Source organism: Aspergillus tubingensis, assembly GCF_013340325.1.
Source record: "Aspergillus tubingensis WU-2223L DNA, scaffold_15, whole genome shotgun sequence".
Lineage (NCBI taxonomy): Eukaryota > Fungi > Ascomycota > Eurotiomycetes > Eurotiales > Aspergillaceae > Aspergillus > Aspergillus tubingensis.
The window spans coordinates 1,631,835-1,657,837 of NW_023336289.1; the positions used below are offsets into that span (position 1 = coordinate 1,631,835).

The 26,003-nt window shown below is 49.2% G+C and overlaps 10 protein-coding genes and 1 non-coding gene across 11 annotated transcripts; 7 read left to right on the forward strand and 4 right to left on the reverse strand.

The window, feature by feature from the left end:
* Positions 1-219: 219 nt before the first annotated feature.
* AtWU_11372 (F-box domain protein) lies at positions 220-1,557 on the forward strand (the record flags this gene model as incomplete). Its single annotated transcript, XM_035506472.1, has 5 exons — positions 220-237; positions 291-455; positions 524-701; positions 975-1,082; positions 1,157-1,557. The coding sequence occupies 5 exons, from the start codon at positions 220-222 to the stop codon at positions 1,555-1,557; spliced, it is 870 nt and encodes a 289-aa protein (XP_035362365.1).
* Positions 1,558-3,091: 1,534 nt separating this feature from the next.
* Positions 3,092-3,718, forward strand: AtWU_11373 (RTA1 like family protein; the record flags this gene model as incomplete). The annotated part of the gene is made up of 1 exon (XM_035506473.1): positions 3,092-3,718. One exon carries the CDS (start codon positions 3,092-3,094, stop codon positions 3,716-3,718), a length of 627 nt encoding a protein of 208 aa, XP_035362366.1.
* Positions 3,719-4,838: 1,120 nt separating this feature from the next.
* AtWU_11374 (beta-ketoacyl synthase, N-terminal domain family protein) lies at positions 4,839-5,830 on the reverse strand (the record flags this gene model as incomplete). Its single annotated transcript, XM_035506474.1, has 2 exons — positions 4,839-5,466; positions 5,541-5,830. 2 exons carry the CDS (start codon positions 5,828-5,830, stop codon positions 4,839-4,841), a joined length of 918 nt encoding a protein of 305 aa, XP_035362367.1.
* Positions 5,831-7,977: 2,147 nt separating this feature from the next.
* AtWU_11375 (FAD binding domain family protein) lies at positions 7,978-9,156 on the forward strand (the record flags this gene model as incomplete). Its single annotated transcript, XM_035506475.1, has 1 exon — positions 7,978-9,156. The coding sequence occupies one exon, from the start codon at positions 7,978-7,980 to the stop codon at positions 9,154-9,156; it is 1,179 nt and encodes a 392-aa protein (XP_035362368.1).
* Positions 9,157-10,612: 1,456 nt separating this feature from the next.
* AtWU_11376 (major facilitator superfamily protein) lies at positions 10,613-12,032 on the reverse strand (the record flags this gene model as incomplete). Its single annotated transcript, XM_035506476.1, has 3 exons — positions 10,613-10,970; positions 11,030-11,535; positions 11,604-12,032. 3 exons carry the CDS (start codon positions 12,030-12,032, stop codon positions 10,613-10,615), a joined length of 1,293 nt encoding a protein of 430 aa, XP_035362369.1.
* A 1,248-nt stretch (positions 12,033-13,280) lies between these two features.
* On the forward strand, positions 13,281-14,163 carry AtWU_11377 (glycosyltransferase 25 (LPS biosynthesis protein) family protein; the record flags this gene model as incomplete). The annotated part of the gene is made up of 2 exons (XM_035506477.1): positions 13,281-13,611; positions 13,676-14,163. The coding sequence occupies 2 exons, from the start codon at positions 13,281-13,283 to the stop codon at positions 14,161-14,163; spliced, it is 819 nt and encodes a 272-aa protein (XP_035362370.1).
* Positions 14,164-14,496: 333 nt separating this feature from the next.
* Positions 14,497-14,612, forward strand: AtWU_r68. Its single transcript, XR_004775252.1, has one exon. It is a non-coding gene; the product is annotated as a 5S ribosomal RNA (ribosomal RNA).
* A 934-nt stretch (positions 14,613-15,546) lies between these two features.
* On the reverse strand, positions 15,547-17,062 carry AtWU_11378 (cytochrome P450; the record flags this gene model as incomplete). The annotated part of the gene is made up of 4 exons (XM_035506478.1): positions 15,547-15,702; positions 15,756-16,091; positions 16,147-16,675; positions 16,752-17,062. The coding sequence occupies 4 exons, from the start codon at positions 17,060-17,062 to the stop codon at positions 15,547-15,549; spliced, it is 1,332 nt and encodes a 443-aa protein (XP_035362371.1).
* A 794-nt stretch (positions 17,063-17,856) lies between these two features.
* Positions 17,857-20,319, forward strand: AtWU_11379 (lanosterol synthase; the record flags this gene model as incomplete). The annotated part of the gene is made up of 5 exons (XM_035506479.1): positions 17,857-18,075; positions 18,142-18,608; positions 18,673-19,915; positions 19,971-20,167; positions 20,223-20,319. 5 exons carry the CDS (start codon positions 17,857-17,859, stop codon positions 20,317-20,319), a joined length of 2,223 nt encoding a protein of 740 aa, XP_035362372.1.
* Positions 20,320-20,710: 391 nt separating this feature from the next.
* AtWU_11380 (isoamyl alcohol oxidase) lies at positions 20,711-22,656 on the reverse strand (the record flags this gene model as incomplete). The annotated part of the gene is made up of 4 exons (XM_035506480.1): positions 20,711-21,826; positions 21,881-22,085; positions 22,138-22,526; positions 22,594-22,656. The coding sequence occupies 4 exons, from the start codon at positions 22,654-22,656 to the stop codon at positions 20,711-20,713; spliced, it is 1,773 nt and encodes a 590-aa protein (XP_035362373.1).
* A 509-nt stretch (positions 22,657-23,165) lies between these two features.
* Positions 23,166-25,494, forward strand: AtWU_11381 (serine hydrolase (FSH1) family protein; the record flags this gene model as incomplete). The annotated part of the gene is made up of 2 exons (XM_035506481.1): positions 23,166-23,743; positions 23,799-25,494. The coding sequence occupies 2 exons, from the start codon at positions 23,166-23,168 to the stop codon at positions 25,492-25,494; spliced, it is 2,274 nt and encodes a 757-aa protein (XP_035362374.1).
* Between the last annotated feature and the right edge of the window lie 509 nt (positions 25,495-26,003).

Below are 26,003 nucleotides of genomic sequence, written 5' to 3' on the forward strand. Positions count from 1 at the left end.
TAGTATAAACAAGAACTTCCTCGTCTGCCCTTCTTCCTCCCTTCTCTCTTTCCCTCCTTGGCTAATCTTCATCTTTCAAAGAGTGTATGTATGTATGATGAGGTTATTGCATCCTACTGTATGGAGTGTGCGTTGCTGACAGAGTATGGATGAGCAGCATCAGTATTACAACTACATCTTCTCATACCACTACCACTACCACTACCACCACCAACCGCCATGCCTCCCCCCTGCCAAGTATGTCCTGAAGCATAACAAGAACATTACTGATATCTCACACTACATTATAGTCCATCATCGTTCAAAAAGGAACGTTTCTGCCCCCCGGGGCCCCCAACCCCCTCCCCGCCGGCAAGGCTCGCGCGCTTCGGCGCAAGGAAATCAAGAAGGTCAAGGCGAAGAAGGCCGAGAAGAAGAAGATGTTCGAGTCTGGGCGTGCATCTGTGGAAGAGATGGTAAGCGATACCTGCTGCTTTATATTCCTACTTAGGGCAAGGAGAGCAGGGGCTGACTACGGATGAAGATTGCCGAGGCCGAGCGCCTCGAGAAGGCCGCTGCTGTTGAGGAGGAGGAAGCGCGGAGGAAGCGGGCCCGCGCCGCGAATCTGCGGGTGGTGGCGGCGGCGAAAGGGGAGGAGAAGGAGGAGAAGAAAGAGAAGAAGGAAGAGGAAGAGGAAATGCTAATCAGCTTTGAGGATGAGGGTGAGCAGATGATCATCGAAAAGAATATGTAGATTAGATGGTGATAATTGCATCCATTGTGGGAGAGCTATGCTATCTCTATATCTGTTCTCCATGTCAGTGTTTTAACTAATCTATACAGTGGAATCCCGGCTGACATGAATATGACGCATTACCGGAGTTCTAGAGGTAGGACAGGTACGACAGATGAACAAAAATGAGGGGTTCGGGTTGAATCATCAGATAAATTGAATACATAAATCTTTAGAAGCAGTGGCACATTTCTATCATAAGAGCTACTGGACGTTGATGCGATGTTCTTCGCTGCTCTCGATGCAACTTGCATCGTCTGTGGCACGGAGATTGATGGGCGGCATCGCTGGGCAAAGCATTTCCGGGCAGGTGAGCTCGAGCTTGACTCCTCCCCCCAGTTTCCTTCGGGTCTTTCATCCCCATCCCTCTAACCCATCCGTTAGTCTACTGTTCCTCGACGGGTGTGAGGGTGACGGTGCCCTTGTGTCCGGAACCTTCTCATCCTGCAGTCCGTATCCCAGCCGATGCGGTGACGGATGAATGGGTTTCCGAGAGAATGCCCGAGCATGATCAGACTGATCTGTACGTGTTCCATGAGCCCTGCTGGCGGCGCCTGGTCAGCCATTTCAGTCCCACGGAATTCGATGTGGGCTTTGTTTTTGAGGCGCTAGAATATTTCCGCTGCCCTTGCTATGTGGCCGCCATGAACCCATACCAACGGGATTATTGTTTCCTTACAAGTGGGAGGCAGTGGATGAAGGACTTGGACACCAGCCTGATTATGCCAACCTGGACGACCTCATGCGATTTGCAAAAGCACTCCCAAGCCCCTGGCGTCCGGTGATGTCTTCTGCTCCATTCGTGGCAGACATCTTCCAGCGATTGCCACTAGAACTAATTGAAATGATCGCTGATCTTTTGCCCACGCGGGACGTACTACATCTCCGCCAGGTGTCACGCGGGGTAGCCCCGGTCTTCAGCAGCTCAGCCATCTGGAAGACACGTTTCGACTTGAACGCAGAGCGCGGGTTTCTTTGGCCAGTCGTGCGAGACTTGATAAACACAGCAAAAGGCAATGGATTCGATTGGAGGCTCCTGTACCACTGCACTTGCCATCTCACCTGCAGCCAATGGTTTTCGCTTGGAGCTGAAATCTTGGGAGGCGCTCCGGTGGCTTCGGGATACAGCCCTGGCTTTAGCCTCCGGGGCACCCCGTCCGCTTGACTATCGCGGTGATGCCCTGCATTACTACCATAATGCCATGATTGGAGATACACACCTCGAGGTGGTAGACTGCGACTCTCGGGTGTATCAAATTGCGGTTTCTGCACATGATGATTGCGGCTCACATTATGGCCCTGGGTCTGTGTGTATCACAGGACTGGAATTCTTTTTCGAGAATGGACCACCGGCTAGTTTGGGTTACACTTCGCCCGGAGCAACGAATATACCCAGAAAGAAGTGGAGAAATTCTCAGCGGACGAAAATGGCCCATCCTAGAGTCAGAGTTATGATGGATCTGATCGACTTTAAAGGAATCATGATGACGCATAACCTTGATGGGGTTAGTGGTTTGCTTATATTACAAAGCCTTGATGAAGAGAGAGAAGCACGCCGTAAACGGCGGAGGTGTTGTGTGGGGGAGAGGGACTACCCTTATTATGTTTATCAGAGTTTACGCAATTCTTCTCTGGAACAGGTCTCACAAGTCGTGGCGGTGTTTAACGTAAGTATATAAGTTCCATTTTACTCACCCTCTTTTCTTGTGTTTCTTGTTTCATCATGAATCCCTTCTCTGTGTACTAAGAATGGATCATCAGAACCACAGATTGATGGACCTTGGTGTACGGGGCCGAACAGCAAAGCGAAAACCGCAATTGTCGGAAAGACAGCGAAGGTCGGAAATCAAAAATTTCAAAGAACACGGCGATCTTGCACCAGGTTTGGAGTTGAGATGACTATTCAATACTATGGTACTTGAGACAAGCTAGCAATTTAATGGCACATACATGCTACGAAATGTCACTCCGTGGCCCTACCAGGGCCTTTGTAGCTGTTGTAGTCATAGTAACTCCCATTCACGAATGCGTCATACTACCTGCTTTATTCTTTGTGGAGACCACCGTAGAGAAATGTGTCCTTTGCTGAGATATCTGAGTCTGGAGCCTGTGTTACTCAAGCCAGCTAGTGAGTCTTCATTCACTCACTCTTTGCTGAAATGTTTGCAAGTTTTAGGATACTATAGATCTTTTCAACTCCAGTCTTCCTTCCTTCCTTTTCTTCTTCTCTCCTCGTGTACAGTGTCATTACCAAGTTTGAATCATCAAGTTAGAAAGCCCGACTTTTCATCGCACGATTCCAAACACCTCTCATCAACCATGGCACAGCAGGGACAACCGCAAACCGTAGCTCCAGTGGAACCATGCTGGAGTTACCCGGGATACCAGGCGTACCTGGCCCGGATTGACCCGGCTGCGCAGCCCTACCGCAACGTTGTCGATCACTTCTGGTCCAATTTTTTACGCCAGTATTTTGCTACATGGGAAGACTGTGAACACGAGAGATATCCATGCACTACCCATCCGAGACCTAGACAGCATTGGAATGTCTATCTGACCAACATTCGTGATCAACAAGCCCACCATGTCATTGCCGTCGAAGCTAGGTGGTTTCCCTCCGACACTTCACCTGGCTGGGAGAACAACTACGACTGGACAAATGTCCGGGAGACGCTCCGGGCCCATATGCTCTCCGATTGGACCATGCGGACGACAGTGCAAACCACGTACGGCATCGTGGCAGTTGGCGACCGCGTTCGCTTTTACTACATGTCTAAGAATGATCTGGAGGGTAGACTCCGTACCTGGAATGACCATCCTGTGGATGCCCCAGGGGCGGATCACTCGCCCATCTTGAACATTCATAGCCTCGTTGACCAGGGAGTGATTCATCAGCTGATGCTTCGAATGCGTCAGGATGTTCTCTCTGGGTGCAATACCTACTAGCAAGCAATGATCACCGGGATTGACGGTTTTGAACACTGGCAAGGCTATGTGATGGTTCTTTTAGAGCTTGAACTAGGGTCTTGTATTAGCAGGTCTAAGGCGCGGTTCTTTCTCTGAACCAAACCTAGGGGCTTGTATTGGCATGTCTAAAGTGCGGCTCTTGTTGAACCAGAACTTAAGGGCGTGTATCTAGCTGCTTTTAGGTGGCGAAGATGGTCGTTGCGTTCAGAACACCGTTGAATCCAACCTAAGGAGTTCCCTTCGGGGCTCTCTCTGGGGCACCCTTACTTCGGCAGTGCCGTGGGCTGGGAGTCTCGGAGGGGCTTCGATATATGGAATCATATTGGGGGGTGCCCATCTTCACGACTGCTCTAACAGTGACCGAACCCGCTATCTACTTATCGCTCTGCTACTATGCTGGTCTTTCTTCCTACATTGTATGCACAAAGCTCTCAATGCTAATGCACTCATGATGCCCGCCTACTCCCTCGCCAGTACCTACGGGGCAATCTCGCCCGAGATCAGCGCTCGGCTCAACTCCAGCTGTGGGGGGATCGGCAGCTGCGGGCCATGTCCATGGCCTTGATGGTTCCAATTGGACCATAACACTTCCCCCTCCGTCAGTTCCTTTTCTTCCTGCTTGGTGTTCAATTGGGTAAATTTGATTTTTCACAATTATAGTGCCATTGGGACTGTCCAAGGGACACATGGATATTCCTCTAATATCACTTCGGTCTTCGTGCTTATGGTCTTGTGTTCTTTTATCCTGCCGGTAATATCCTACGAAGCCTTGTGCGGGGTTAGTGGTTTTCAGGTCGCCAGCTTTGGGTGATCGTCTTGGCCACTTGTGCCCGATGAGTCAGGGTTTTGAGGCGCCCAGTGAATAGTCTAACATAGATCCTGAGGCTCTGTGAGCTCCATGCCTGTGACGAACCAGTCTATGCCTCGTGTATTTGTAACGTCGTTGTAGTAGACAGCAACATCCGATTATATATTATATACACGTGTAAGAAGACTCGACATATACATAGCCTGTCCCAGGGAGTCTTAACTAGAACAGGTGATCTAGGGTAGTAAATGTAAACGTCCGAAGCTTAAGGCTGAGAAATGGTGGAAGCCATCAATGTCTCCCTCCACCATCCAACTCAGCGATAGGAAACTCCGACGGCAATTCCGCCTTCGCATCCCTTCCCGAGGCCGGCAATTCCACCTGCTCTGTCATGAACGCCCCTGTCCTCGTCGCAGGCAACTCATTCAACCTCTGTACCCTATATGCCTGGTCCGGTGATTGATAAGCCTGTTGATTTGCGGACGACGCGTTCCCTTTCCGTCGGCGCAGGAAAAAGAGTAAGAGGAATATAGCTAGCACCGCGCCCGCTGCGACACCGACGCCAATACCTGCTTTCGCTCCGGTTGAAAGGCCTGATGAGCTGCTGGATGAGGTGGACGTGGGTGATGTTGTGGAAGAGGTAGCGGTCGCAGGCGAGTCCCCGGATGATGTTGTAGATGCTGATGTGGCTGCTGGGGTGGTGAAATCCGTCGACTGCCATCGGATAGAAATACCGTATCCATTGATGTGTCCTGGGCTGGACAAGGAACTGGAGGTGCTGCTCGTAGATCCGGCCGTGTCGGTCCAGGTGTAGGCGAATTCGATCTCGGTGGATTTGCCGGGTTCCCAAGTGCAGACTTCGAGCTCGGTCCAGCCGGGGGTGTAGGTGGTTCTGGTGGAGTAGGTTTGGATACCGATGCTGGAGATGATAGCCAGTGTGTCAGTTGGTACTGCAGGTGTTGAGAAAGGTGTGTAATATGAACGAATGCTCACGTCGGACAGCACGTCGCTGCAGTCTCCGTAATAGTCCCGTCGATCACGATGTTACTGGCTGCAATGCGATATCCGGTGGGACATAGTCCCGGTGAGAAATAGCTGGATACATCCCAGCCCGATGGAACACATTCAGCCGTGTGTGCTGGCCCCAGGTTCATCCATGTTTTGGAACTGCTGCTGACGAGCCAGAAATCGCTGATGCAGGTGCTAGGAGGAACGAATGTTGTTGTTAAGGGAATGGGGGCGGAGGCTGTAGTAGCTGCGGATGTTGTTACGCCTGCTGACATGGTGGAATGGGGGTTAAAAGGGATGCTGGAAGCATCAACAGAGTTTGCATTTGGTGGTGTGCCGTGTGAGAAGGTGTTGAGAAAAGGGGCGTAAGCTGATCAGACTGAAAATCTCCAGACTTGGGGGCATGCTGGAGAGCCTTACTCGGACTTATGCAGGATCTAAGATGATTGTGTTTAGCGTGGACTCGGCACTCTTTGGAGTTTGGGGGCCAAAGGAAGAATGCATGAATTTCAATTGTGATTGGCTAATATTGGGTTTTGTTGATGCGCCCCGCCGGGTTTGGAATCCGAGATGGTTCTTTCCTGTCAAAGTGCTTGTGTTTGTTCGAGAAATTGACAACAGAGGCATGTGCTCTTGACAAGCATTTTCTCTGGCCTGTTTCTTTCTATAGATAATCCTCCTATTGGATATTGTATGGTTGGTCTCTCATCACTCATGAGTGCTTATGGGGAAAGCTGAGAGAAATTCCTGAATATGATGTATCCACCCTGGTCACTCTGGTCTCACTTTGAAGTATTAGCGAACGTCAAACATATTTCTTGTACTTTCTTTGGTTTCATCATATGAATTCTCTAGGGCAGTCGAATTCCAATCATTCTCCGCCTCCTCGGAATTATTCTCCCTCGGAAATGTTGACCCGCACGAGCAGAATCTTCACCGCTCTAGTTTATCGCTGCCTGAGGTTAGACTCGACGCCAAAGGCATTACGGGGTTTTACCCTCATCTCTCTAGATAATCAGCAACTATTAGTATAACGATTCTGAGGAAATCTGCTTTGGCCTTGTACACTTTGTACATGGCTACATGGCTACATGGGCAATCTAAACGGTTGGAAAACGTGGTCCTTGCTAGATTTCATCATCATGATAACTGTTAGGGATATATATTCCCATCCCAGATACGGGGCCATGCGATATGGTTGACTGGGCTTGAAAGGAATGTACGACCAGACTGATTGTCTCCGACATATCCGTGCTTATATGCAGCTTGTTAGAACTTAACCTTGTTTCTGGTAACCACCAGCGGTTCCTACAGTGTCATCCTGGTAAGAATTGGTTACACTCAACACGTTTTGCCCTAGTTACGATGAGCTCCGGTACTTTTGCGACCGGTGTAACTCTTCAATTCCTCAGGATCAGAAAAGGGGAATGCTTCTGAACTGAAACATCTAGGAACAGTAAAATATCAGTAGAGAGCCAGGATGAAACGCCCCGTATGAAATTGCGGCTCAGCTGCGTATCTACCCTCAACATCCTGGTTGGCCAATGGCACTGGAGACGATGCCCAGTGCCGATGCGGTCCCGAGGCAACCCAGTCACATCATGAAAGACCACTCAACTAATCATACTTTGTTACATTCACTTGAACCTCAACCAGTCTGTATCTATGATTGACAGCCCGTAACTTCATGCCTGCGGAGCACCAAGCGGGAGGAAAAGTGGACCTCGCACGCTGATCCCCGTGCCGACACTCACATCCTGACATCCCAGGGCATACTTTCTGTGATAAGTAACTTCTACAGCCATGGTCTAGCATGTTTTGTTTATATCAAAGCCGTGCAAAGCATTGTCCGGAGAATCTTTGCCGGCCATCTACACCGTATCTTCATGGCATGATGCTTCACCGTAGTTTAGCTGAAACGACCGGAGCTACAGTGGGGATGGAGACTCCAGCATCTCCGCTAAAGCGGGACTTGGGAGATGATCAGCAACTTAGTCTGCTTTTAGGTTCGATTTTTCATGTCAACACCAGCGCACATGCTGCAAAACAGTAGTGCTGGTCAAGCGTGTCTATTCGAATGACCGAAGACCATCTTTTCAAATGTGAATGTCATTCATTGGTCGGGTGGAAAACACAGACAGCCGAGTCGGATCTTGACACGGGACAAATATTCATGCATTTGAAGCTAAGTAAGGCTGATCTCACAATAGTCAGTGGGTCGCATAACTCACTAAATGGTAGTCCATGCTTGGCAGGACTGGTTGTCTTAAGCCAAGAGCCCGTCTTATTTTTGTTATTATTCTGCTATACCGCGGGCATACGTCTTCGCGAAGTGACCTCTTCCCTCTCACTACATTCCTCACTTGTCTCCTCTGCACCCGGAGAGTTCACATCACCACGGACAAATCAACACACAATCAAAATGGGCTGGTTCCCAGTCGGACTCGAAGAGGGTGAGAACAAATGGAAGTTCGACATCATCCCTCTGCTGGCTGTCATAGGCAGCTCAGCAATCCAAAAACATATGCAGGCTATTACGGCCTCTCCCTTCGCCATTTTTCCCCGGTTAATGCCCGCCCCTGAGTCGCTTCTCGACACAGAGCGACCAACACGACCACCATCCGTCAAGGACGTCAAAATCGTCGGTGTCAAATCAGGCATAGAATTAGATGAGCTGAACTTCTTTGCGAACCTCATCCACAATGTAAACGACATGGAAGAATACGAATTCCGCGTCTACAGAATCAGCTACGCGACGCGTGATTCCGAAGAAGGACAAAACTCGAAGATCGCATCAAAGGTGGAAGAAAGTTACCGACGAGTCAACAGGCATCGAATCCCAATCAAACTCAAGACATTTTGCTGGCTCAATTTTGTTACTCTCGTCTCAATCCTCATCACTATTGGCCTTTATATCTGGGCGGGCTGCATCCATGACGGTACCGCCCTCGTCGGTCTGGCTACCATGTCTTTGTCAACCAGTGTAGCCAGTCTATCGGCCCGGTGGTACCCCCGCCTCAGTGGTCGTTCGTCGCAAGCGGAAGTTCCCAGTGGCGACGTGATTATTCGCACCCGGGCAGGTGCTTTCATCCTGGTCTACGGAGATGACGATGTCATCCGCGAGTTGTACGAAGGAATGGAGGACTGCGAGTACATGTTCAAGGGGAACACGCACCACCGACTGTTAGGAACTAGCACATTACTGCTCATGGCGTCGATTATCCTGCTGAGTAACTGCGGTTCAGAGATGCAGATTGCCATCGGTGTCGCTTACATCATTCTGAACGCCCTGTACTGGCTGTTGGCGTTGTTGGTCGAGCCGCGCGATCTGTGGGATATGAGCAGATATAAGATTGAGTTTGTCGAGTGTCGTCCGAGTACCCCCGACTCGAGCTACACCGAGACATTGTGGGCTGTCATTAATATGACGGGAAGTGTGGAGTGGGTAGCGAATGGTGAATTGATACCCCAAACGCCGGCTTGGGATCAGTGGTTGCAGGAAGCCAAGGAGCATATTGGAAAGGACTGGGATCCTGTTAGAAGGAAGGATGAACTGATGAATCCTAGATTGGCGTACCGCAATGGACGGTGGTTTGACTGAGTCGGGCCTTTTGATACGGTTTTGTAACTAACACAATAATTATGATCAGTTAACTCTCATATGTATAAATAACAAACATACATAGAATTGGTGACCTCTGCAAGATCACTGGCATATATACTATACCTATTTGGGTCCCCCAATCCACGCTGGGCCGGGAGTAATGCCAGTAGTTTGGCAGTCCACCCCTGTAAATTGATACCTACACCTTAAAAGACCTCGCAAACCCACTTACTAAGTCGGATGGATCTAGAACATAAGCAGGGGTTTCAGCACAGTCTTTGATGGGTGCATGTCCGTGGATGCAGGCCATATTATTAACCTCAGGCAGGAATGATTATGTGTTGAAAGCGGTGAGACCCTGCCGAGGATAAACCACAGCTTTCCCAGTCCACGAAGCGGAAGTGATGGAATGCACAGTAGCAGCTTCTCTTACTAATTCCATCTACGGGGCTCCACATGAAGCCAATGTTTGGACTACAATTCCCCGTTGTCTCCGCAATCACCATCCATCACAGGTCTCTGAGCTTTGCCAAGCTGTCGCGATGCCTCGAGTATTGAAAAGGAACGGAGTGTGGGTTTGGCGCTTTGTGTGATTGGGAGAAATTTTGGGGGACCATCGGGTCAGAAGATATTTGATGGCGGTGTAAAGGTGGGTATGGTCGTGTCTATGGGGTGTCATGCTGGGGCTGGGGTGGTAGCTGGGGTTCTTGTGGGGGTGTACTATGTTTGCTTTAGTGGGAGGAGAGGTGGTGATGGGAGTATTAGTGGTGGTGGTGATGTGTAGAAATTGAGTTATGGATGGTTATCATAGAGATGGGTATTGTTCGTTAGTAATATACTGGGTAAATACTGTTACTTGCTTAATACTAACTGAATAACCGCATAATGTGTACAGTTAACTGACTATATAAATTGGGTTGGCTGATTGGTAACCTCACAACCCACCCCCATCTACCCGAGTCGTTCACCTCCGATGCACCAGTTGAGCACGTCATGGGAACAATAACTGAGCCATATGACCGAGTCGCTCAGTGCCGATGTGGAATGTATCCTGTTGATGAATGGGATTTTGATATGACTAGTTTATTAGTGGGAAGTAGGATCGAAGTGCATTTTAATAGTAGCTGGACTGATTGTCAGCACCCCTAGCAGCAGTGACCAGCCAAGTTGGCCTCTTGGACTTTCAGCTTTGAAACCAACGTCCTGATTTACTTGAATAGCAGTAAGGTCTCATGTACGACCACAGGGTGTGGAATACAAGAATAAGCGAATTGTTTTGTGTACCTGTTTCCATACAGAAGACGCAGATATAATAAATATATATATGTATATATTTAACCAGGAGACATGGGCAAAGGCCAAACTCCACACCTCCAAATGGCACAACAGTCTATCCAGACACTAGGCCGACAGGGCCTCTGGTATCACCAACGTTGCTCGCACAAGGAAATTTCTAGTTTCCTGGAAACTTCTTGTGATAGTTGACAATCGCAGCTTCGGCCTTCTCCAAACACTTCTTCCACTCCGAAGCCGAGCATGAAGGAAGATCACGGAATTCGAAAAGGGGCAGTTGCTCGGTAGGATGGTCCAGACGATGCTCAGTCAAGTCTCCGTACCCTCCAACTTGGCCATCAATCATCTCTTTATCAGCATCCTTAAGCAGATCTTTGCCATCCTTCAAACCCTGGATCCAGGCCTTAACATTGACAGGGCAGGACTGTGACCCGTAGCAGATGTTGATTTGCAGTTTCTCGAACTTGCCGTTGATCGTTGTCTGTCCGGGGTGCCCAGAGCAATACCGCTCGTCAACACTGAAATCAGATATTGTTAGTGAATATTCCCTCAGGTAAGGTAGTTGCACCAGACTTACGCAGCATATTCATGTGCATCGTCGATAGGGTTCTCATAACAAGCAAGCTTGTTCACAATAGTCCACAGATCCTTCTTCTCAAGCTTGCTCTCAATGAGCTTGTACATCTTGGAGAAACTGGTGCGCGGCATAATCGACGTCAATTCCTTAGCACTCTCACTGTTCCGGACTTGGCTGCCCGCCTTGGCATAGGAAAGAAGAAGCGAAAGGAATCCGCGAACATCCTCGCCAACATCCTTGGTAAGACCACCAGGTTTCTCCTCGAAGAAGAAATCGTTCACCCAGACCTTGTTCTGGATTTTACTATTGGCGTATGTCATGAGAGGTGAGGGCTTGTTAAGTTTGGCTTGCTTGATCAGGTCGTTGATGGCCCCAAGCGGCATTGGGGAGGTGATCTGACGAGACCAGGCGGAGTTCACAGGGTTAGTGCCAGCCTTGACAGACCAAGGGTTCTTCTTATTGCTGGCAATTTCAACCTCCTGGCCGGTCTTCGGGTTCCACTTTTTCTGTATAAGGAGGTGGTCAGTTAGTCTCTTCGTGCATCTCCAAGTCAGTTGTGGTGCGGTTATCATACCAGATCTTCATAGACCTCCTCCGCTGCAAGTGCAGCTCTCCCAGTACCCAATTTGATCTTCCTTCCATCCAAGATATACTCAGCAGGTAGATGTCCCAGCGTGCCTCCGGTGGCATCCGCTGTCAGTTCCCAGTCTTTACCCGACAACTTGGCACCGTTTCCGTCCTTGGCTGATTTAAATGTAACAGCCTTGCCTTTGGCAGCGATACCAGCTTCCTTCACCGCCTCTTTCTCTTTCTCAGACAATTTGTGAACATCTTTGGTGAAGTAGATACTCCCGGACTCGAACTCAACGCCAATACCCGGAGAGGCTACACCCGAGCGTTCGATGAGTTGGCCGTCGATGGGAGAGGCAGTACCGAATTGAAAAGAAGAGAGTGATAAGAAAAGTATAGCCGCATGGCTCCAAGAGAGAGTGGGAGAATACATTGTATAATGAGAGACTAGACGAGAAAAGAGTGAATGGGGAATAAAGGAAAGACTTTGAGAGATACTCTGTTGGGGATTTCTGAAGACCGGTGTCCCTAGCTTCCTTGATATACTTTTTTCCCTTCAATGTACGCCATACTAAAAGTATAAAAGCTCGAAATCTATCATGGCTCCCAAGCTATTACAGCCCGAATTTCATGGCGGCCCCAAGGCTACAGAGGCTCTAAGGATACAACGGCCCCTGAAGCCATAACAGTCCCACCTCGAACGTTGCCTAGGTAGAAATTACATGGTATCATTGGCATTGTGCACCTCATCCTCAAGAAGCGGATTCGAATTCCCAGATCTAAAGATAATTGAGTGTGGCGTGCAAATAGTGGTATCCGAATAGACTGTGTTATGAAGATAAAGGGTAGTATTTTAGACACTTCCGAGTATCGAAAGTACAATATGAGGCACGCGATATAAATCACTACAGTATACAAGACCAAAGATCATCAGTGGACCCTGAAGGAGGATCCGAGTTTGTCATGATTATGGCCCCCAGTAGGAAGTTCGTAGGCCCCCATGTAGATCCTGAAACCAGGGTGCAAAGAGCCTCCACTAGGCTCTGCACAAGCATCCACATAGACCCTGAATGTCTCATTCATAGCGCCCGGATTAGGCACCATGCAGACCTTTACGGAGACCCTGAGCCTAATATGGAATGGCCCCCAATCGCCTCACAATGGCCCCCACGTGGTCCATGAAATTAGTAGTATAGGGAGAGCCCCCGTCAATTCGTATATTGGCTCGGTCCGAACAGAAGCGCCCACCGTAGGTTCACATAGACTCTGAATCAACCAAGTTCGCAGTAGCAAGTGTCTAAAGATTTTGTAGGCGTTAGAATCTTGAAGAAAGGCTTTGCGAACACGTCCAGGCCCACATATAGACTAAGTCATATAGAGCAAAGCCACCCGCTAATGATCACATAAGCGCTAAAACGAACATGGAAGGAGCCCCTGCCAGGCGTCATATTAGCCCCCATATCTGTCCTAAAATGACTCCAAAAAAGACCTTAGGTCAAGTCTGAATATTGGAAGGTGTATTGAGAGACTGAATCGCTGCAATGGTTAATGCAGATCTATTTTAGGCCCATTTGCCAATCACATGACCTTGGAGTCTCTAAGAAGCAAACAGACGCAAGATAACACATGAATTATTTCTCGGCGAATCAACCTATCCCAGACTCTGTTTATCACACTCATTATGTACACATTTTCAGGATTTGCCCACATTCCTACAGAGGTCTTAACCAGAATATACGGGGAACTGCCTCTTCTTGATGCGCTTCGTTTGGCCGCGACTTGCCGTCGACTCCGCCAGGTCTTGATTGACAACACGCCTACGATCTACAAACGCTTACGCAGAAGAATCCCCTGTGAGCGATATGCAAGAGTGCTACTGGCGGACCAAGGTGGTTCACCACCTCAATATTCGTCAGTGAATATTGGGGATCTGTTACGATTGCGACAGAACTCTCGTTTCGTGGAGAAAGCGATCGAGGTGTTCGATCGTGATATTACTCCGAATATTCGAAGTATGTAGACAGATCAGGAAGCCCAATCATCATATGGGGTCTTTACTAAGAAAATGTCTTACAGTCCCTCTTACAAGCATTGACAATAAGTTCTATGGTGGAAAACCACGTCCATTGCACTTGACCCCAACAGAACGTCATCGCTTCACTCGAAGCTACTACCAAGTTTGGAGTCTTCTACTTCTTGACCAGTCATCCCGCCAACAGCGATATCGAACTATGTTGCTGAAGCACTTGTACATGATATACGAAATGGTTGATCTTGACCAGCCTATCGGGGACGAATCGGAATATTCCCCAGCTGACGAGAAACGATGCGCACTCTCTGAGGAAGTAAGCGAATACCTCCGTTTTCTATATCACGGCATCCATGGAGTCGACTACATCGATTTCTCGGGGCAAAGTGTTTCTATGCGAACGCAAGGCCATGCAGCTATATGGGATCATTGTCAGCCTGATTTGAAGAAGATTGTGTGCTACCAGTGGCGAGATCCGGAGAAGAAGCCTGTTGGGGAGGAAGATGTGTGGGCTCACACAACTGATGAAGAATGAGCTCGTCTTTTGACTTGATGGTGAATGGTGTTGCCCAAGCGGTCAAGCCACGACTGATTGCTAGAAAGAAGGAAGGATTTACAGTGGCTAAGACTGTCAAGACCCTACCTGTAATAACAATCTCAAAGCGCATTTTTCTTGACGGTCTTGGATTCCGAAAGCCGCAGTAAATCCGAGTCAGAAGTCTGGGTTGGTGGTGAGGGTTTAGATACTCAAAAAGTCAACATTTCCCAGGCTGGAATAAGGTTAAAGCAGTACTTTGTACTCCGTGACACCTGTAACCCAACTTACTTGCACGCTATATGAATATCTGACAGTTAGAATACCGTACATACGACCACAGGGTGTGGAAAACAGGGCTTCCCGTCCGCTCAGCCGTACTTAAGCCACACGCCGGGAGGTTAGTAGTTGGGTGGGTGACCACCAGCGAATCCCTTCTGTTGTATGTATTCTTCTTTTTTTGCCTTGACCCTACACAATTATGGGTGAAATGTTGGTCAATGTATCGATCATTCTACAAGATGAAGGGATGGCCACGCGTGATCTCAGCAGTCATACACCTATTGGTGGCTTGCTGCCTCAGGAGCCTCTCATTCTTCCTGAACGAAGAGGAACATTTGTGGACATATGTAAAAAAAAGGAAAGTTTTGGCATCGGAGTTACTTTACTCAGTCGCCATATTTGCATATGTCTTGCCAGCTTCAGCGATCCGTCGCTTGAAATATACGGGACACCCTGTCAGGCCCTGTTCAGTCTCCCATAGCTTTCTACAGGGTATATATATCCTTACAACTCGTGTAGCCTAAGTATCAAGAACGGAATCTAAGCCTTAGCATTGCCCGTAGACATAGAAGCCATCGCATCTTTCTCTATCTAGGGAGATAATAAAGTAGCACACTTTACTCAGTGCCATTTCCACAAGCGTTGATCAATCCCGTGCCTATAGCACCATGCCGTCAGATGGGAAGATATTAATTGCTTATTCCCACTAATATAGCTACCAGACTTGCTGTCTTTGTAAACTCGCACGTCCAGTTTGATGCCCCTTTTAGTGTTGCCTTCGTCTGGTCAACTAGAGGAAACCTTCTCAGGAACGGCGGGTACATCGAAGCCGCACAGGCGACTCCGGATGGGCTGAGAAAGGGGAAGTATCCATGCGCGGTGCAGGAGCCTGGTGGATAGGACTGCCGTGCTTATCACACAGGGTAATGTCGAACATCGTGACCAACCTTGCCACTGTCATAGCAGCATAGATATGTGCGAACTAGCAGCTGTTAATTTCCGTCTCTGTGGCCTCTACAGGTTCGACTTACCCTTCGACCGGCTTTGCATTCAAACGACCCAGACTTGTATTAGATCTTTACTCATTATTAATAGGTGTGTTTACTTACGACATTTGCGACGCCCTGCACCGAAGCCAGTAAATGCAATGGCCTCTTTCAAACGCTCTGCACGGTCCGGCAGGAAGCGCCCTGGATCCCAGCGTTGCGGACCGGGGTAGATTTCTGGGTTTCGGGCCCCATCTCGAAAGTCATATGTCTGTTACATCGTTAGGGGGTTGTAGTATAGCACAGGGAGCCATTTAAACGTACAGCATAGGCCCCTGGCGGTATTACCTCGCCCGTGTCTCCGATCTTAACATCAGTTGTGCTGATATTCTTACGAAACACTACTGGAAGAACTGCTAGTCGAATGCTCTCTAGGAGACATGCATGGAGAAGAGGAAACTCATGCTCCCAGGTATGCATACTCAGGGATCGCAGGACTTGGTCCGCAGATTCACCATTATCCTGGTATCTGAAGATCACCTGGCTAACCTCCTTCCGCACTTGAGCCATCCAGTGTCCGTCGGTAGAAAGCCCTATGAGTGTCCATGACGTTACCGTCGGAGTGTTCCCTTGGGCTCCGAATGCAGCGCCCAGCACAACCTAATATACATTGGCAACTGTTAATGATGCAATATGTATCAAAATATCTCCTTACCTGCAAAATCGCTCCTGTACTCCATCCCCTGTCGATCAAATCGTGTAGCATGCCATGCTTCCCGGGATGATCTTTATGTGGTTGCTGCTGCTGCTTTCTATTGCAGATTACCTTCGACATGAAAGTAGAAAGGCGTGCGAGGACAACCAACGTACTGACAATCCATGGGTTCAACGGCCATGGAACCACGATATCAATCGCCGTAAAAGTTCCTTCCAATGCGCCCAACATGTCACTTACCCTCCTCGACAACTCGGAGGAGCTCGCCAGTTCACCGATTCCCATTGCGGCCATGGCAGACTGAGTGAAGGACCATGTAAGCTCCCGGAAAGGATCGAACAGACCTTTCATCGCGATGTGATCCAAGGTTGCGGTTGTGTATGCTTCTATGGTTGCAGGAATAGATTCCAGGGTCTGGGTGCGCAACAGGGTTGTGCGCACTACGGACCGAAGATTTGATGGATGCGCATCGCTGGCAAAAATATCGGCTTGTAATGCTAGACTAGCCCAAGGGAGGAATAAAGCAGACCTGAAATTTGTTCGTGGAGTTAGTGAGCTTCCCCGTGATGTGCGGTCAGAAAAAACGATAAGAGTGATAACCGAACCCTGCGTCTAGATCGAGATCACGGCTCTCGAAAAACGTCCTGCGGCCCTGTGGGCCAGACAGGCCCACCACTCGATCCCGGCCAAGATAAAAGCTATAGTTGCCAGTGGGTGAAGCCATCTTACTGCGGTGACAGAATCCTTCTCGATCGTTGACGAATTGCAGGGCACCCACAAGCGGGTAACCCGCGACAAACTTTGGGGCATTGGAGGGAAATGGGCGCTTCCAAAGCAGTCTAATACACTGAGCAACGAATAAGAAGATAACGAAATACGAGCAACGCCCGAGAATGTGGAATACCGTTTCAATCATGGCTGTGATTGATTGTGGGTAAACTGAAGTCTTCTCCAGCGATCCACGGCTCCTCCTCTTTATAAATATGCCCAAGACATCAAATATGGAAACTACAATGTTGATAAAACCATGATCCGATTCTCCGCTGCCCTCCAAGCTCAGAGGTGGCCATATGCGTCCTGCTATTGGAAAGTCTACGTGAGATGTGCATCTATTGATAAAGTATATAGTATCGGTGACGGTCGGTGTGTTGAGTGGTATGACAGGTCGATCGCGGCGTGCAATCATTGTGATAGACGGGCTAAAACTCCGCTTGAAACATTTGTCAGGCAATTTGACAACCAATAACCGAAAGCAAGAAGGAAAGACAAGACAATGCGTAATGACTCAGGTTGTCACTCGACAAGTCCGTACATGGTCACATTTGGCGTTCTTCAGCATAACGCCGCTTGTTTCTACAACCACACCGCTCCAGCCTCCATCTGAAAGTCTCTCGGCTATGCATGTTGACGCAATGAGGATGCTTTATATTGCAGGGAGCAACTGCAATGGAGCTCTTACCGCCTCGAGAATGGGCCAAAAGAAGTGAATTGCCTAGACTTCCTCCGATCTCGTTGCCATTGACAGTCGGATCTTGGGAAATACTTGACGAATGTAAGAAAAAGTATGTCAAGAACGGCTTAAACTCAATGTCACTCAACTAGGGAATAAAGGTGGGAGGGTGGGGGGAGGGTGGTGCGTACCACACTATAAGAAGTAGACGTTCCGGGTCCTTGGAGTACGATTCGGCAAACTTGTCACCATCCTGAGCCATGGCAAGCAAGTACACTTTGAAGACGAAGAATCCCCTGTGTCGAAATCAAAGTGATGGGATACATCCATTATATACTAAGCAAAGTGACATAGAGGGATGGTACCTGGTGGCGACTGAAGATCTGGGGCGTTTAAGATGGGTCTATGTGAATGACGAGATGGAGCGAAAAGCTAGGCCTCAAGATGCCACAACGAAGTTCTTTCTGGAGATACCAACGGTACAGTTCAAGATGGCTCGTGTTCTGCAAGCCTTTGACGATACTAATCAGATATTTAAAAACTAGGCCAGTCCCGATCCACGTCCCGCCAAAACGACCACTGAGGCTATTCAAAGGGGTGCCCGCTTTCATACCAACACACAAGTCCGTGATCTCGGTTGTTGGGCTACCGATATGAGTTGCATATTCTTTGTAACCCCGATGATGATAATCGCATGGTATATCACCGGTGCCCAGATTGATGAAGCCTATATCGTCGAATTGATCCGCTTCATGTTCAACTATCAGAACCCCGAGAACGGTGGCTGGCCAACGTACCTAGAAGAGGAGCCTTCGCCGATGGGGACGACTCTAGCATACATTGCATTGAGGCTTGTGGGAGTTCCGGCCCACGACGAGCATCTCCTCAAAGCCCGGTCATTCTACCTTAAACATGGAGGAGTAGACCATCTTCCAGGCTGGGCCAAATTCTGGCTTGCTCTGCTGGGGCTATACAACTGGGCAAAGACTGACCCCTACCCAGTAGAGATGTGGTGAGCTCTTGGTCCCCTCGTTACGTGCTAGTGCGATGGTGTGATGATACTGACATGTTGTTAGGCTCTTGCCCGAGTGGGTACCAGTAAGTCCATGGCAATGGTTCGTAGCCACACGCCAGGTCTACCTGCCCATGTGCTACCTCTCGTCCCGAAGGTTTACGGTGCCCACCAATGATCTCTTGGATGAAATCCGGCTAGAGCTATTTCCTCCTCAACCGTCTGTCAGATTTGGGGTATCTGATATAGTCAAGGGCCTATCTAAGCGCCACCAACCAAAAAGCTGGATCCTGCAGACTCTAAATTGGGCCCTTACGAACGTGTGGTCCCCGTGGCTTTGTCCCAGTAAACTGAAGGAAGAAGCCGAAAGACGCACGTGGCAAATCATACAAGATACAGACAGGGCTAGCTGTTCGACTGGGCTTCTTAGTGTCGACGCTTGGCTGAATATGATTGCCTTCTACTGCGCTGAGGGGCCCAAATCCCCTACATTGAAGCGAATGCATGAGACGAGTCTGGAGTATTTGGCTATGAGTCCGCAGGGGATGCAATCCATGAGTGTACATGGGGGTCATGCGTGGAACACGTCATTGGTGCTACAGACTCTCGTGTATGCTGGCCTTGCAAATCACCGCGACTTCCAAGACAATGTCTTACAAGCGCATGAATGGCTACGACAGCAGCAACTTGTGGATGAATGGGATGAATCTCCTTCTTGCCATCGCCCAAGTCGGCTCGGTGCTTGGTCCTTTACTACCCGTTACCATGGCACCCCTTGTTCTGATTGCACCGCTGAGTCATTGAAAGCCATCCTGCTGGTGGAAAGGGAGATGGGCATCCGACGAATGAGTGAGCAGAACCTCCGTTTGGCAGTCGACAATCTCCTTCTGATCCAGAATGCCAGTGGCGGCTATAGCAGCTTTGAGCCTATTGCCGCAGGCGAGTGGTTGGAGTACCTGAATGGGACCGAAGTCTTTGGTCAGGTAATGACAGAGCACGACTATCCGGAGTGCACTTCCTCATGTATCGTGGCCCTAGCACTCTTCAGGAACCGAAACGGGAAATACCGCCGGAGAGAGATCGACACAGCCATTGAGCGCGGCGTCAAGTATATAGAGACAAGCCAGCGGGATGATGGGGGCTGGATGGCCTCTTGGGGAGTCACATTCACTTATGGTGCTTTCTTCGCGATGGAAGCCTTGCACTGTGGGGGGCGGACATATGAGAACTCCTCGGTGGTCAGATCAGGTTGCCAATTTCTACTCGATATGAGGGAGCCAGACGGTGGGTGGGGTGAGACAATAGAGGTAGGTGGCATGGATCTCCCCGTGTTGTTGTATGCTGACAAATGTGTTGGACCAGTCTCGCTTGCTTGGTCAATATGTACGGGCACCTAGATCGCACACGGTTCAGACAGCGTGGTCTTGCCTCGCGTTGATGTACGCTGGTTATCCTGACCAGGAGCCTATCAAACGGGGGATTGAACTGATCATCAGTCGACAAAAGCCCAACGGTAAATGGGAACAAGAATATCCCGTCGGCAGTGGAGTGCTTACATGGTATGATATTAAGTGCTCCTCGAAAAGGTTCGACATCCATACTGATGAGACACAGCAATATTCAATATCAAAACTACATATACATTTTTCCAATTCGCGCACTAGCCATGTATGAGAAGATATACGGGGAAGGTTTGTCTTCGAAGGGATAGTGCCATCTTCAAGTTATGATTTCCTTCGGGATGCCGCACGCTGCAACGAGTGATGAGAGACTCCAGTCTAGTTATTATCAGAATGATACATCTTTCGGTTTTCCATAATAATTCCTCGGAACACCTGAACATGTGGAACTACATGCTCCACAAGTAGCCTCCAAGACGACCCTTATGCACTGTTATGTGGGAAGCAAGTACATTCTGCATACTATATTTGAAGGATTGATACACTGGCGCCATCCACCCATAGTCAGAAATCAGTTTCTTCCATGATAAATTCTGAAGATCTGCGGGACTAGTACAGCTTGATACTTCCGGTTTTCCATACACGACTATTGTTGAGAGTTGGAACTGTCCCAAGCAGTGTGTTGCACATTTATCACGTATTTTAATTCCCCGTCTCGCACAATGGGCCGAACCACGCGCCGCCCACCACCTCCTCCCAGCCCTCGTTCCCGACACATCGCCAACACCAAAACACATTTTCCGGGTCATACTTCTTCTTGACAGACGCAAGCAAGTTGTAGTTATCTCCAAACCAGTCCTGCCTCCAGTCTGGGTCGTACGGATCGGCCTCGTTTAAATAGGTTCCCATACCCGGAGCCATGTCCTTCATTGCTTTCAATTTGATTTGGGTGAGATCGTTTCGGTACTGTTGAATCTCCTCGGTACCGGTATTGTTGGGCCAGACATCGATTTGCTGGAATAGGAGGTGGGACCTCCGCCACGCGGGGTTCATGGATGTATGAGGGACGGGGTCGAGAACCTTTCCGCCGGCGACGATGTTAAACAGGGTTGCCCAAAGGGTGCTATTTGGGACTGTCTGAGCAGTGACGGTCTCAAGAAGGCTAGTTAGGTTATTTTTTGGTGACTCCAGTGTTTGCTTGTCAAACAGTCGTGATGCCATGATCGGCCTGTTCGAGCCCGGTGTTGTATGGTGCGTGCTGGAGTAGTATGCATGGAAGGTCGGATAGGTGGTGAAGGTGGATGTAATTAGATACGAGGTTCCGTTGTGCGGGAGCAGGTCATCTAGAACGAGATGGTTCATGACATCTTTTGCTCTGTCTAGAGCCTCGGTGGAATTGTTCTCAAGGAGATTCAGGAAAGGATGTGTATAGACCAACGGTCCAGCTATAGCCGAGAGAATAGCAGTGCCAGAGTACCCTGCATCGGAGAGAGCGGGCAACTTGGACATTATTCTGCCGGTCGCGTTGAGTACTGCATCGTCATTTCCGTTCAGTGCAACGATGTCTAGGCTATGGCCCAGTACAGGACGCGTTGGGTGGGCTTTGATCGTGGCCGATAAGACCACACCATAGGTGCCTCCACCACCTCCACGGAGGGCAGTGAAGAGGTCTGCATACTGACAGGCGTTGGCAGTGACAAGCCTTCCCGATGCTAGCACAACTTTGTATTCCAGAACCTGGTCTGCCCCAAGTCCAAAGAAGTGGCTAACGGGCCCATGGCCACCACCTTGCATGAAGCCTCCAAGGACACCAACAGTCTGACTCATTAACACGGATGCGCATCATACTTCGGCCTCCAGGGATAGACTTACCGGATCTGCTCCACCAACAGCGATGACACCATGCTGGGCAGCAAAATCGTATACGTCCTGCCACACATGTCCACCGCCTACGGTGATGGCACTTCCAGTCCAGTTCGATGGACAGGATCCATTCCCGGGAGCGTATCTGTCGTGATAATGAAGTCCATCTTGTATAGACTTGATCCAAATGGAAAGGCTACCATATCCTTGCGATCTGATGTTGTTAGTGCGTATACAATCACGGGAACGTGACGATGTGTTCTCACCGCTGTGAAATATCATGACCTGTGTTCTTGATGACCAACCTCACATTGTGGTCCCTTGCAAACTTAATCCCAGCAGCAACATCAGCTGCCGTTGTCGCCTTGACACTGTACACGGGATAGTTTCCCAGGTCGCACTGGGGATATCCAGCCAGAGTGGCATTGACAGGGGGGCAGCTTTCCACGAGTGGATAGCTATATCCAATGGGAAACTCTGCCAGGTACTCATTGCTTGTCCAGTTGGAGCTGATACGTTGACAGAGCTCGGAACTGTAGCCTGGGCCTTGGTAGCACGGTTTAGCAATCGGCTCGTTGCGCGCCAGCTTTCCGCCAACGGAGCTGTTTAGGGCGCTCCATGTGTCTATAGAGGGCCAGCACTCATCCGTAGGGGCCTGTATCCTCGAGAAGTAAGCTATCCCCGCGTCATCTAAGAGGTAAGGAGATCAGGTGATAACATACACATTTGCATTTGGCAAATACAGACTGTGCCCCAGCCAGGAGTAGGATACTGCTTAGAAGCATTTTAAAGACAACTTGTCTTGCTGTATTATTATCGAACCTTCAAAATTCATTGCAGACATCAAGGTAAGGGCAAGATCTTATACTCGTCGCGCCTCAATGCTCAGCAGGCGACGCCGTAAGCAGCGCAATATATTGCGCTCATAGCCACTGAGCACGGAACGGAAGTTATTGCACAGGTATCCAGACCTTGCGCTCAGAAAGTAACCGGCAGCGACGTCCAGAGACGATCCAACATACAGTCACCTTCCACTTTGGACATGTCTTACAAGACCTCAAGAACCATAATCGATGAACAATCCAATTCTGACTGCAGTGAACAATGTAAACATCCTGACTTAGAAGGAGTCGAGGCCCACATTGCGCCGAGGGGGTGATATGATTCGTCGCAGCGACAACATCTCCAGCCGATGCCGATCCCTCAGCCTCATGGGGGCCATGGACACCGGCCATCTTCAACCCCTCCACGGTCGCATTGCTCTATATCGTCAGACCAACTGCGATACCCATAAATGCAAGGACAAAGAGCTCAACGAGGCCCTAGAGGCAAATATGCACGTTTAATCTGCCGAGGGTGCCGAGCTCGTAAAATCAAATGTGTGCTGGCTTGCCCGGTGGCCTCATTAGGCCCACTGGGTACTCCACAACCTCCGGCAACATGTTGCGAGAGATGCCGCAATCTCGATCTCGAATGCATTGTCGAGAGCAATCCTCTAGGCCGGCCAGCAGCGAAAAGCGCAAATCGCGGAAACGTGGCCAGCAAATCGCCCCAGCCAGACACTTCCAGTTCACCGCGTCCAAGCCCCCAACAAGATGAGAAAGCGGCCAAGCTCTCCGACTCCATTCAGCAGTATCTTTTCTCGGGCGCGATACTAGACGACCATTCCATGCTGCAGGAATTGCCGGATGCCACGGAGTCTACATCCGATGCCGACCGTCTTTACCATGCCATGGCCAACACCAGCACCTTTATCGCGGGGGTGTTGGCTAAGGATGCTTCTTTCGGCTCTACCATTCAGCTGGTGTCCAGTTGGAGCCTTTCTCTGACAGATACAGTGAGCCACGATCTTGCTGCCACGCTTGACAACCTGTAAGATCAGGCGCAGAACTGACCTAATCTCATCAGCTGGCTAAATCGTTGCTAGATTAGCGTGGCACCGTCTCTTCGTTATTGGCACACCAAGTTTGCTACACTTGAGAGAGCGTTTGTTCTCCACCGATCTCAATACCAATAATGTTGCCACCAAGCTGCTTTTCGCAGTGCTTTGCTTGGCTGCCTGTGAATGTTCAAAAAATGTTCGTCGTCAGAACGGATCCCTCAGAGACACTCTACTGCAGGCCGTTTCGTCATACGGCCAGGACTTCATCTTCAGTCCTCCCACACACATAGACTCCGTTGCTGTCTGTCGCTTCTTATCGGCGTTCAAGCCGACCGCCTTGGCCACGTCTAAAAGAGTTGCAAGTCATTCCATTAAAGCCGAGCTGTATCTTACTATAGCATATCGAGTCGCGGAGCGCCTAAGATTGTTACCTGAGCCAGGAGCCACGCCATTTCTGGATACGACTGCAATCGACAGTGTAGTGATGGAGCGTGAGCTAGCCCTGTCAATACAGGGCCTTGAGATAACGGCCGAGGAATTTCTGATGGGTGATTTTCTGACAATGACCCTGCCAGATTTCCGGCAGGTTCTTCAACGGATGCAACCTCATATAGACTCCTATCAAATGTTCCTGGAGACACACTCCTGTTCACCAGTCATTATCTTCCACATCAAATGGATTACAGCCACATATATGCAGATTGAGGCAATGGCAAACACGAAGCAGTCCTGGATGAATCCCAGTCGGCTGTTCATCGTTGTCGAAGAGGGCGAAAAGAAATGCCTCGCAGAGATTAACTCTTCCTATCAGCTATTATCAGAGGCAACCAAATGTGAACAGGAGAATGAGGTTATAATGATGTCCTCACTGCTGGAGCTGCGCTTCCATGCCGTTATTGCCAAAGTCTTTGGCCTCGGCCTTTTCTATATATGCGTCTGGAAAGCAAGGATGGAAAAGGATCGGCCACGCAAGAGCACTGATATTCACCCGGGTGAAGCAAGTCAGATGGGGAACACCGTCATTAACTCCATGATGGCAACACCAGACTTTGAAAGCGACTCACACTTTTTCAGTTTCTTGCGTCATTTTGGAGGAAGATATCCAAACAAGTTGCAAGGGATCCTCGCCAAATTCATGGAGTGCGCAGCAATGAAGCACGGTGGCATCGACTACATTGCGCCAGTCCGGCCAATAGTAATCGAGGTTGTGAATCTGTGTAAGAATATAGTGGAAAACAACCTTATCCGGTTCAAGGGCTCGGGAAGGTTGCATCCCAACTTTAACAAACAACTCGATCTTTTCAAGCAGTGCGCCGACGCGCTGGTTGCCATGGTGTCCCAATCAGGAAACTCTCCGGAGGTTGCCTTTAGGAGCGGCTGTATGTATATCGCAAGCAGCAAAATGCTCAACGGTCTGCAAGATTTGATGTATACTCTGAAACAGCAGTCTTGTATTGTCAGAGAGTGTGATGGGGCTATGGGAGTGATGAATATCCCCGTAAATACGACCGAGTCCTCCGCAATGCCAAACGTGCAGTTCAGTTCGTTTGAAGCATGGAACATGTGGCCGTATCCAGATACGATGGACAGCGCCCCTCAGCCATTTGACAACTTTGATTGGGGTCAATTGTCTACCACCATTTGGCAGTCGGACCCAATGACGGATCTTCCTAACACTGCCATAAGTCTACCGGGTACGACTGCCGAGTTCGAAAGCAACGTGCCACCATTTCACAAATGAAGTACACCTAATGCGTCGGGGCAAAGGGAACTGTACGTACTAGCACAGCATGCAATGATAGCCTGGTGGAAGAAATTAGAGAGCAAGCCATTTTCTCTCCAACTATGATACTATGAGTTACGAAAGTTTAAAATGGTTGTATGACCAGACAGTAAACTGCATTCTATACACCCCCTGATGCATTATCTTTTGTTTAACAGTCATTAATGATACTACAAGTATATAACTTCTTGTCGAGTGATCGACTGACATCAGTACTCCACCGGTATGTTTATCGCATCAGTTGAATATGGATCTTGCCTACTCAAATTTCGCGCAAGTTGGACGGATTTCGAATGTCGCCCACTTTTGAACTTTCACCATCAGTGAATATATTCTTGTCTTTATGATCAATCGTGCTCACAGTAGATCCGGGCCAAATACTCTGCGCGAATTTTCGTCGCGCAACTATTCCCGTGTTCTCATGACCCTGAGGCTAACCGCGCAACTTCGCGCAAATTAAACATGCT